Below are 11,180 nucleotides of genomic sequence, written 5' to 3'. Positions count from 1 at the left end.
TTTTTTAAGATTTTTTTATTTATTTATTTGACAGAGAGAGAGACAGCGAGAGAGGGAACACAAGCAGGGGGAGTGGGAGAGGGAGAAGCAGGCTTCCCGCCAAGCAGGGAGCCCGATGCGGGGCTCGATCCCAGGACTCTGGGATCATGACCTGAGCCGAAGGCAGACGCTTAACGACTGAGCCACCCAGGCGCCCCTCAAAAGCCTCTTCTTAGTTAACATGGACACAACTGTTGGTTCCACGACTGACAACTTGAGGCAACTGAGAAACGTCCGGGAAAGAAAGAACCTTCCACATTCATGCGTGCAGTGGGGCAGTTTCCCATTTGTTGCCTTATTGAATCCTTTGTGGGCACCATCCGTACCATCCCCACAGCTAGTACAACTGAGGTAGAGCGGCGCGAAGTAACCCACCCCCAGATTATGCAGCGTAAGAGGTGGGGTTAGAACTCGAAGGCAGGTCTGTCCAAGTGCCAATCCAGTGCGTTTGTAACTTTGCTCCATAGTCCTACCTTTGGTTTCTCACGGCCTGGTGGGAAAGGGAAAAGGGAGATTGGCAGATTATTAACTACTAACTATTTTCCCAGGCTCCTTCACCACCCAACATTCTACAAGAAAATCCACAAGAAACACCGAGTGGACAGCTCCCATTGGCCTGGTCTCTTTCTACAGCCACCCTATTGATCATGTGGTCAATAAAACTCTCCTCCAGGCAAAGGGCAGAGGGCCCCAACCACCTTCCCTAAGGTCTCCCGCAAAGAATTAGACCACAGTGGCCCCTTCTCCCTTCTTCCCATTCAGCAGCTACCATTTATTGTTGACCTAGTCTATGCGAGATGCCCAACATAAGTCATCTCAAACAGTAACTTGTCCCAAAGTTATAAAGTTGAATGACTCCAGCGAATCAAGGTCCTGCAACTCTTTCAGCTTCTCCAGATCTGAGTCAAGGAAGTCTTCCTGGTACCACCCTGGGGCAAAGTAGACACCCATTGGGTCCCCTCCATCTCTCTAGGGCCCACCTTCAAACAACCCTCCCCTTGCAGGCCTCCAACATGCTGCTGATGATGGTGGGTCCCATAGTAATGGGCTCCCACTTGTCCTCTATCACCATGTGGTTCTCCTTTGCCCTCATCATCACCACCATTTCCCACTCTGGCTACCACCTACCTTTCCTGCCTTCAACTGAATTCCATGACTACCACCATCTTGAGTAAGACCTCCTTCCCCACTATGGGTCCCTGGGCAATAGCCTTCACCTTACCTCCTGGAGCTTCCAGGAGCAGACATGACCCCAGCACTTCAGTTTCAATGTGCTGGTGCTAGGAGAGGGAGAGGTCTGGAGGTTGGGAGAATAATGACCATGCTGGATCCAGATCACCTTGCTCTTTTCCTTCTTCCTGACACTGGGTCTTCCTGCAGCTGTGGGTTTTTAACCTTTACTCAGGTCCAGGGCCCTTTGAGTATCTAATGTGAGCTATGGACACTTGTCAGAACAATGCATATACACATAAAAATACTGCACACAATTCAAGGGGTTGTCCTCTCTGAAAGCCTCCAGGCTTTTGCAAGTGTGGTCTACAAACCTCCAGCACCATAATCACCTGAGATACCTTGATGAAATGCAGGTTCTTGGGTTCCACTCCAGATATGCGGAATCAAAGTGTGGGGGGCAGCAGGACTTGAAAAACTGCATTTTAGTAACTGTTCTAGGGGATTCTGATGGAGGTGGTCCCTGAACCTACCTGAACAAGCGAAGCTCGGCCACAAGTTCTGACTTGTGTGCATCGGACTCACATAGCTTTTCAAAGGGAGAGCGTAGGTTTTCAGTCCGGAGTGGCCCCAGGAATGTGTACAACTCCCTGGGATATTCTGATGGGGATGGTCAGCATGGTTGGGGATGGGTTTGGCGTAAGAAGGCTTAGAAATGTGAGGCTGGCACGAATGAAAAGAACAGCACACCAGCCTCCCGCACCTTCCTCTCTCCTCTAGGTTCAGCCAGTGCTATCGGTTGCTGGGGGTGCTGGACCACCTCCATGGGACTGACACGGTGTTTAAGCAGACCAAGGCCTATGAGAGAGACATCCTCCTGCTGCGCTTCACCCCACTGTCTGAGAGCATCCCGGATGCCCCGAAGAAGATGGAGTGAGAGGGGCGCCTGGGTGGCTCAGTTGTTAAGTGTCTGCCTTTGGCTCAGGTCATGGTCCCAGGGTCCTGGGATCGAGCCCTGCATCGGGCTTGCTGCTCAACGGGGAGTCTGCTTCTCCCTCTGACCCTCCCCCGCTCATGCTCTCTCTCAAATAAAATCTTAAAAAAAAAAAAATAGTGGTCTTTGTCCTTTGCTGTAGAAGGGGAGAAATGACCCCAGGCAACCTTTTTCTGGCCTAGACAAGACAGAGAATGCAAAGGTGGCAGCGAGATAGGAAGCTACTGCCAACTCCAGGGAGCACTCCGGGTGCCAGGGGGTGAGGGAAACCGAAGGTATTGTTTTGCCCCTTCCTGTCCTCAAAAGCTTTTCGCATACCCTACTCTGGCCAGGGCTAGGACACCCTCATTGCCAAAACAGGTCAGCTAACAAAGGCCCCATTTCAACTCTGCCCCACTGCAAACAAACATCATCCCTCTATGAAAAGAAAAATGCCAATCACAGCTCCTCCCTGGAATAAAACTGAGATATCAAAGAGGTGCACACCAAACCCCAACACCTACCTTCAGCCATACATGGAAACATGGAAACCAAAGGCCAAACCCTGTTAACCTGATAAGCTGGAGGCCCTTTTATCCACAGAGGGAAGGGTCAGAGTTCCTGACCTTTGGGGACACCCAACTGAGGAGGCTAGAACCCTGTTCCTCCAGTGAGAAGGCAAGAAAAACATGACTGACCGAAGGGCAAAACCCTCATTTTTCCCCAAATGATTAACTAGCTTTCTCAACACCATTTATTTCAAATGAAACTTTCTCAGGAACCTTATTATCTAAAACAAAACCAAAGAGCTGCTGGGGTTGCAGCAGTCCCCAGCCTGGCCTTCCCTCAGCAGCCAGCCATTGTCAGGAGCCCTGCAGCTCCCAAGGACAGTTTGAAGACCACCATTATCAGTTACTAAATTCTTGTTATATATTTGCGTCTGTTCCTGAACTTTCGGCTCTGTCAAAACCATCGTTTTATAAAATACCTTAGTATCAAGTCTCCAAGCAGATCTAAGACTCTTCCGTCCTATCAGCCCTACAACTCCAGACCTGCCCAGTACACCGACTAGGTGCTTACCAGTGTCTTCCTTGGCCTTCCAAACCCCACCCGCCCCACTCTGGCCTTGGTGGGCCTGCCCTGAGCTTAAGGTACAGCTCTGGTGCACCAGTGGTCTAAACTGTCACAGCTGCTAACCCGCACCCACAACCTGTTCTTGTGAGTAAACACTTGGGAAATAGCCCATCTTCAGTATACTTAAAAGGGTAGGGAATGAGGAGTGTGGAGAAAGAGGAAGAACGGATGCCTTTTCTCCCATGAGTCTTAGACTTTGAGGTACTGGAGAGGGTCAAGAGGCTGTCAGTCTCTCATCCCTTTTGGCAGCCAGGTGGCTGGGCTCTGACAGAGGGGCCAGTGAACAAGTGAGGCTTAAGAAAAGGCTGAGGTCACCAAATTCCCGACAGACCTCATGAAGGTGAAAGGGGAAGGCATGGAAAATAAACTGGTCTCTCTTTAATTCCAGTAGGTGCTTCCGTGTTCTCTCTCCATGATGTTGACTAGTTCCGATGCTCCCGATCACGTGGCATCTCTGGGAGCCATAGCAATGCAATTAATCATCAGTGGCTACTCTCACGAGCATCCCTACGAGGCTGTGGAAGTAGGGTCTGTCTTCCTGTCCCCAAATCCCTCTGCAGAAGCCCTGGTTACCACCTCCTAAACTCTCCTTCAGCCTACGGAGGCCATTGGTGGTCCTAAAGCACCTGCCCACCTGAAGAATGGTGGAATTCTTTGGAAAAACGTTTCTGATGGGATGCTCAAGTGCCAGGTATGAATGAGTTGTCAGATTGAGTAAGGAAGGCCATGCCTCACTTGTAGTTTTGCAATTCTGCATCGAGGCCAGACTAGCATTCCGAATGTTACTCCTGCCAGTACCTGGCCTCGCGGGTCAGTGAAAAGCCACCAACAGCCCAGGGGCCAGTCACGGGTGGGGTGGGGTATATTCACCATTCCAGCCTTTCCTAGCTTCAATCCTCAGGGCTCGCTGGCTGACCTGGATTCCTCTAAGGCCACAGAGTGCTGAACCGTTAGTCCTCTACACCCCAGCGGGGAAGTCTGTTCGGTGAGCGGCTGTGCTGGCCGTTCATGAGGCATCACGGCAACCTTCCTGGCTGTCTCCTTACAAGATGCCAGGCCACAGCCAGAGGATGGAAATCCCGGGAGCCGGGCAAGTGGGCAGAACCCCCTGGAGCTGCTGGACCGGCAGCTCTCCATTCTGTGGCTCCGGCTATCGCCGCCGTGTCTCACCTAGGACACAAGGTGGATGTGAATTCAAGGCTGGCAGAAGCTCTCAAAAGCACTGAGGAATTCACCTGGATGCATTCATTAGCTGCCTCGGGAGTCTGTTCCCTAGGCAGATTCCTCACAAGCCCAATGGCAGAGCCCTGCAAAGCTTTCATGTACACATTCTGAGGGCAGGGTTCCCCTGGATCTGAGGGAACCCTAACCAAGCTCCATCCCTCAAGAGCTGTACCTCAGATGGGAGACCAGCCAGTATTTTGCCTTTTCAAGTTTTTATTTTTATACATTTTTTTGTATTAAAAAGAAAAGCATAATTACCACAAATTACAAAGGACTAAAGCAGGACTAGAATAATGAATGAATCACTTCAGCCTGGAAAGCAGATACTCTCAATAATATTAATGTTATAATACAAGCTCATTCAAGTATTTTACATTTTTTTTGTCCTTTTAAATGTGATATCCTAGCACATGGTAAAGATAATGTACTATGAGCATAAGGTGGAACCTTCTCCGCAAAGCCAGATGACAAGTTTTCCTCTCCAGTGAGAAATGGGCTATAAGTTCTGATCTTCTCTGCCTCTGCCATCAACATGGCTGAAGGAGAGCGTGGGGGCTAGGGCAAATCCAGGGACCCTTCCACACAGGACATACTTCAGGTCCCACTCACGAGGGCACCAGATGATCCAGACCGCTGTACCCAGGCTTTTTGGCAAAAACCAAAACCAAAACCAAAACCCACCCCCACCCGCCCTTGCCCCTCCTCTAGTCGTCTTCCTTGCCCCTCCTCCCCACTTCCAGGGCCTTCTGAGCAGCTTTCTTTTGTAAAATCAATCAGGAAAGGGGGGAAAAAAAAGAAGAGCTACAATGGAACAAAACAAAAACGTTAACACCTTTGACATGGGGGCTCAGCACCTGGACCTGAGCCCCAGGGATCCAGGCTGGGGCAGGGCCAGGCAGCCACTCTCTACTGGTACTGCGTTTGCTCCCAGGGTCAGAAGAGGGCGAGAGAAACCTGCCCCTGAGCAGGGCTGAGGCACACAGACCTTGTGATGTTTGATGCCCAGAGGTCGTATTGGCGTGGACCAGTCATGGAAGGGTACAGGATGAGCAGAAGGGTTTGGGCAGGCTGCTGCTTTGTGTCTCAGGTCTTGGACCCCCACGGGAAGGTGGTGGGTGAGAAGCGGCAAGCCCCGATGGCTCTGGCCGCTCTTGGCATGCCTGTCACAGATACGTCGGTCCTAAATTCAAGTGTCTTCAGAAAGTGAAGATGTAAACTACTCTTTGCAACATTAACTCCTAACATGTTACAAAAAAAACAAAGGAAAAAAAAAAAAAAACCCTCCCCCCATCCTCAGCCTGCATTGAGATGAAGTCCTCACCTCCCACCCCGAAGGGGCTTCCTCTCTCTCGGGTGCCTGTGGGAGGATCAGAGAGGGGATGGCAGCCCCCTGGCCTGGGAGAAAACTCTAGGTGAGAAAAGCCTTTCTGCACACCCCCAAGGCTTCCTTGTGCCCCCAAACCCAGCAGAGGACAAACACTGAGGTTCTATGGTGCTGGATACAGTACAGGGCTGAGCGATCCAAAGGAAAGAAAGGGGGTAAAAAGGGAAGGAAGAAGGGGCGCAGGAGTCCAGTGTCTGGTACAACGTGGGGCAGGCACCAGACAGCAGGGAAAGGCCCAGATCCCACTTTCAGAGCAGAGACCAGACACTCATCCTTGACTTTCGAGACCAGCGGGTCACATCCGAACCACTGGGACGGCAGAGATAGGGAAGGGCACAGGCTGAAAGCAGAGGGCAAGCCCATGCCAGCCTGGGATACTGTCCCCTGCTCCCAGTCTTTGGGCCGAGAAGTGTCAGCGGTGCAGCGACACTACCATCAGCTTCTCTGTGCTGCCCGGCCCCCGCCGGCGGTGAACGCGTCGCCACGCCCACACCCGGCACACAGCTCAACCTGTGGGGGTCAGTCCTTCGTCACCCTCCCCAGCGTCGGGTGCCAGGAGAACTCCAGCCATTCCATTATCACTCACAGCCCAACCCAAGCAGTCAGTGGCTGGAGAAGAGGAGTCAGGTATACTCTATGTCCACATATACCTTCCTGCCGCGGGGCTTCTCCAACTGGCAGGATTCCCCCCAGCCCCCAAACCCTCATCCCTCGTTCCCAGGCAGGGTCAATTGGAGGGTGGGCAGAGATGGCTTGCAGAGGGGGGGTGCAAGATGGGGAGACCCCACCAGACCCGAGGGAGGAGAATGGCATCCTTCTCCACCTGTTCGGAGACAAAGCCTCCTTGAGGTCTCAGATCTTTCAGGGCAACACATTTCCAAGCCTCAGCTGCCAGGTGTTCGCCCTTCCCCTTGGAGGTGGGGGAGACGGTCATGCTGAGGCCAAGTGTGTCCCAGGTCCAGGCCAATGCTCTTCTTCAACAGTTTGAAGCCAACCTGGCCTTGGGGTTCCAAGGGTAGGATGAAGGGTGTCATGGCAGGACGGGGCCTGTCATGAAGCAACAGCAAGCAGAGCGAGGACACGACAGTGGCAGCAGAGTACAGACACAGGACGTCAGCTTCCAACGATGCAACAGCAGGGGTATTTCGGGCACGGCTCTCACTGGAGCCGCCCCCAACTCTCTTGCCTACAGGCAGGAGGCACTGTACATGCAACTCAGTCCAGAGAAAGATTCTAGCCAAGCCAGCCCAGGCACGTCCAGAGAAGGTGTGAGCTCTTCGAGGTGACTCCGCCGAGGAAAACAGGCATTTGGGTATTTCAGATTCCCGCTCCACAATAAGGCAACTTTTAAAAAAATATTATTTCCAAGAACAAAACAAAACAAAAAACAAAATCCAAGGGTAGGGGAAAGACATCACTTTCTGTGGATTAGGTGGGGGTTTTCTGATTTATTTTTTTGGTCTTTTATGGTCGATTTTGTCTTTTTTTTTTTTTTTTTCCCAAGGATGGAAAGGTCAGAGAAAAATAAAATAAATCATCTTTCAATAGTCTTTTCTGGTATGAGCAGCGTCTCTCTGGGCTGGGGAGTAAGGGGTATGGGGAGAGGGGGGTGGGGAGAGGATGAAACCTTCCCCTGCCTCCACTTCTAGATCCTTTGGTTTCCTTCTCCCAGAAGATGGCAGAAGGGCATGGTGGGGACAGCAGGGGGAGAACATGGTGATGGCAAGCCCCAGATGATCAGGGGGCTGGTGCTCGTGGGGCCCAGGACGCTGCCAGAGCCTTCCATGGGACAGTGCTGGGCAATGGGGCCCACAGGGCCTTCTTGTGGGCTGCATAGTTGGCTTGAGGGGGAGCAGGAGGAGGCTGTGGGTGGGAACCAGGGTGGCGGCCTACCAGCCGCGGGCAGGGCTACAGAGTGATTTTGGTAATCCAGACGAACTATCAATAATTTAAAACTTGATATATATATATATATATATATATAAAAAAAATCTCCCCCCTTTCCCTCCCCCCCTTAGAAGAAGCTAGGATGTGAAGAAGAGTCATGGAGAGAGGAGGGGGAAGGGGGTGTGTGGAGGCTCCTGCCCAGGGGTACCTCTGATAGCCCAAATGGTGTACATGTTGCTACTCAGCACGAAGGCCCATTCTAATGACTCTAGGCCTGTCCCTTCTCTGTCCCCTCTCCTGGGACTGGGCACCCCCATGGACTTTCGCCCACCCCCCTCACTCCCCCCCACCAAAACCCCAGGGCTAACAGGCTTTTCACTTTCCCAAAGTCTGTGTGTCCGAGTGCTGGCTTGTCCATTTGGCATCTTCCCGGACGGGCTGGCCAGTGGGTGGTGTGGGGGGTTGGCTGATCATGGTGGTGGGCCTGCTGGAAGACTGGGAGGGGCACCGCTTCCTGCCCTCGCCGCCGCCACCTCCTGCCGCCACTGGGTGTCGCTTGTGGTTGCCCTCCTCACCCATGGGGGGCTGTAACAGAGGGAGTCACAGGTGATTAGGGGCCACTACCCACACCCCCTTCCTTGCCAGGGCTCTCTGGAGACTTCCTACCTCCAAATGCAGATAATAGGTATAACCTTAAAAACTAATTACCAGTTTTATGAAGCACATCTCCGTGCCAAGATGCCCAGCCCCATGCTATTTTCTGCACATTCACTCATGGGGCTCTGCACCGCCCTTTGATGGAGACACGATCATCCCAAAAGCAAAGCACAAAGAAATAATTTGCCCAGGGTCCCATAGCTTATAACCAGTGCCGACAAAATGTGGACTCGACCCATCTACCTCTGAAGCCCAGGCCCTCACCCACACAAGTCTCTGCTCCCTTTCTGAGAAGGGACGATGCGTGGCATGTGGCATGCAATATGCTGAGACATCTCCACTCAGAGGGCCCAGATGCTCCTGGGGACTGCCTCATCTCCTTCTGAGCCCTAAAGAGGACACTGACCTAAGAGTCAGACCATGATCCAGTCTGGCCTCACGGCTACCAAAGGTCCAGTGACCTCGAGGACATTTCCTTCCATTTCTGGGGGAGAAAGCTCAGCCCTTCTTGTCCCACCCTCCACAGGTCTTCCTGCTACAAGGCTTCTCTGCATATGTGCCCCCATCCGACCCCCAAGCGAGGAGGTGCTTAAGGATGGAAGAAAACAGATTCATCTTTATCCTGGGAGGGCTGAGCGGCATTGCCGCCATCTCACTGGGCGGCTGCGGGCTTCCATTTACCCACTGGTACAGCAAGAGCAACAATAAACCCTGCCTCCTCACCACATTACAAAGCTTAAAGGAGCTCAATATAAAGTGCCTAGCACAGTGCCTGGCATACAGGAATCACTCAATGGCAATTTCTTAACACACGTAAGGACTCTTACTGCTATCTACTTATATTTGTCTTTTTGCTAAAAGGTTTCAAGGGAATAAGATGACCAGCACAGCTCTACTACATTACAAACTCTCTGAAAGAAAGAAAGTCTCACTCATCTCTGGAGTCCCTGAAGCACTCAAAACAGAGACATCCATCACTCTACTGCTTCCCTGGATATGCCCAGTAGCAGTAACCCTGACCCACCACTGGATGGCACCATTGAGTCACTGCTCCAAGAAGATAGGGCTGGTGGCGGTGATGGTGGGGTGTTAAACCTAACTCACAAACTTCTATGGTTGGAACTGGCCTCTTCCAGAAAAAGCAAGGAAAGAGAGAAAAAAACCAATTTACCTGGGTACTCATCCCAGTCAACTAGTAATGGCTGACCAGGGCTCACCAGCAAGGAGGGGTAGGAGACAAAAGGGAGAGACCATTATGATATTCAGCTAGCTACAGGACCATGGGAAGGAGGGAGGAGCAACCATACAACCCCCTCCAATTAGCTGTCAGTGTCCACTTCTCATCCTCTATTGTATAGGTGAAGACACTAAGGACCGATAGGGGGAAAGGGTCCCTAGGCTAGTGGCACAGCTGGGACCAGAACCAGGTATCCTGATCTCTGGTCCAGTATTCTGTCCAGGAGAGGGGTGAGAAAGATGAGAGACTTTCACTCACATCCACTCGGAAGTCTTCGAGACGTCGGAATTTGCCGAGGTATTCTTGAAGTTTGGGGTCAATGTCCAAATTTTTGGCTTTGGAATATTTCAAGAAGGCCCAGAATTTCTCTAGTCCATAGAGTTGGCCTACAGGAAAGAAGAGGCAAAGGTAGAGTGAAGGTCAGAGAGAAGCCGGACTGGTGAGGAGTTGAGAATAGAGGCTCAGGGGAGCAGAAGGTGGGATGTGACTGATACACAGGCAGACCCGGGTTGACCCGGGCAGGGAGAAGGGAAAGAAGACCTGGATGACCAGGCCTTGCAGAGCTCCAACTCTGGCTCTCACCAGCTTCATAGTCCTTCACTGTTTCCTCCTGAAAATCCTTGAAGATGTCCAGCCGGAACTTCTTTTCCAGGCCGTAACTGTAGTATCGAAAAAGGCACTCCAAACCATATCTGTAGAACACAAGCCAGTGAAATTGGGACACAGTTTCTTTATTTGTAAAACAAGGAAATGCACCTGCATCATATGTGAACTAGGAAACCATTTAAGCACATGGATTATCAAGAAAATGGTAACTAATCTTTAAGAAGGCTAACATTTAATGCTAGTCTAAGTGTGGTCTAGCAGTTTATGATTTGCAAAGGGTCAGTAAACTCCAGCCAAATGAACAAGGGCTCCCTGCCCACACTCATTTGTTCATGAAGTGTCACTGGCTGCTTTGTGCTAGAAGAGCAGAGCTGAGTAGTTGTGACAGAGACCCCCCCACCCCATGTCCTGCAAAGCCTAAAATACTTCTCATCTGTCCCTTTACAGAAAGTCTGCCAATCCTTGGGATGAGCTCTCTACAAAGTCATGTGACCGTGTCAATTAGTAGGTCTGCTTATCTGACTTCAGAAATTTTATTTCTGGGGCACCTGGGTGGTTCAGTCGGTTAAGCGTCTGCCTTCAGCTCAGGTCATGATCCCAGGGTCCTGGGATAGAGCCCTGCACCGGGCTCCCTGCTCAGTGGGGAGCCTGCTTCTCTCTCTCCCTCTGCCTGCCGCTCCCCCCCGCTTGTGCTTTCTCTCTCTCTCTCTGATAAATAAATAAATAAATAAATAAATAAATAAATAAATAAATAAATAAAATCTTTAAAAAAAAATACAGTATTAAAAAGGTGCAAAATAGCATCTAAAAGAGGCTATCCTCTGTGTAAACAACAGGTGCCAGGTGGGAGACTACAGGGATATCCTTGC

General features: G+C 51.2%; 2 protein-coding genes across 2 annotated transcripts in view; one reads left to right on the top strand and one right to left on the bottom strand.

The window, feature by feature from the left end:
• The window catches only part of FAXDC2 (fatty acid hydroxylase domain containing 2), a 26,364-nt gene extending 24,182 nt beyond the window's left edge, over positions 1-2,182 (top strand). Inside the window, 4 exon segments of the mRNA XM_032403580.1 lie at positions 588-632; positions 634-691; positions 1,044-1,210; positions 1,990-2,182. Coding sequence (XP_032259471.1) covers positions 588-632; positions 634-691; positions 1,044-1,210; positions 1,990-2,146 — 427 coding nt within the window. The 3' untranslated portion in view covers positions 2,147-2,182.
• Positions 2,183-4,735: 2,553 nt separating this feature from the next.
• The window catches only part of LARP1 (La ribonucleoprotein 1, translational regulator), a 54,685-nt gene continuing 48,240 nt past the window's right edge, over positions 4,736-11,180 (bottom strand). The window contains exons 17-19 of the mRNA XM_032403578.1: positions 10,288-10,397; positions 9,964-10,091; positions 4,736-8,396 (exon numbers count right to left, since the gene is read on the bottom strand). Coding sequence (XP_032259469.1) covers positions 8,187-8,396; positions 9,964-10,091; positions 10,288-10,397 — 448 coding nt within the window. The 3' untranslated portion in view covers positions 4,736-8,186. The remainder of the gene's footprint in view (positions 8,397-9,963; positions 10,092-10,287; positions 10,398-11,180) is intronic.

The sequence above is a fragment of the Phoca vitulina genome, unplaced genomic scaffold (genome assembly GCF_004348235.1).
Source record: "Phoca vitulina isolate PV1807 unplaced genomic scaffold, GSC_HSeal_1.0 scaffold6, whole genome shotgun sequence".
NCBI lineage: Eukaryota > Metazoa > Chordata > Mammalia > Carnivora > Phocidae > Phoca > Phoca vitulina.
This window is presented reverse-complemented; position numbering and strand designations above follow the sequence as displayed.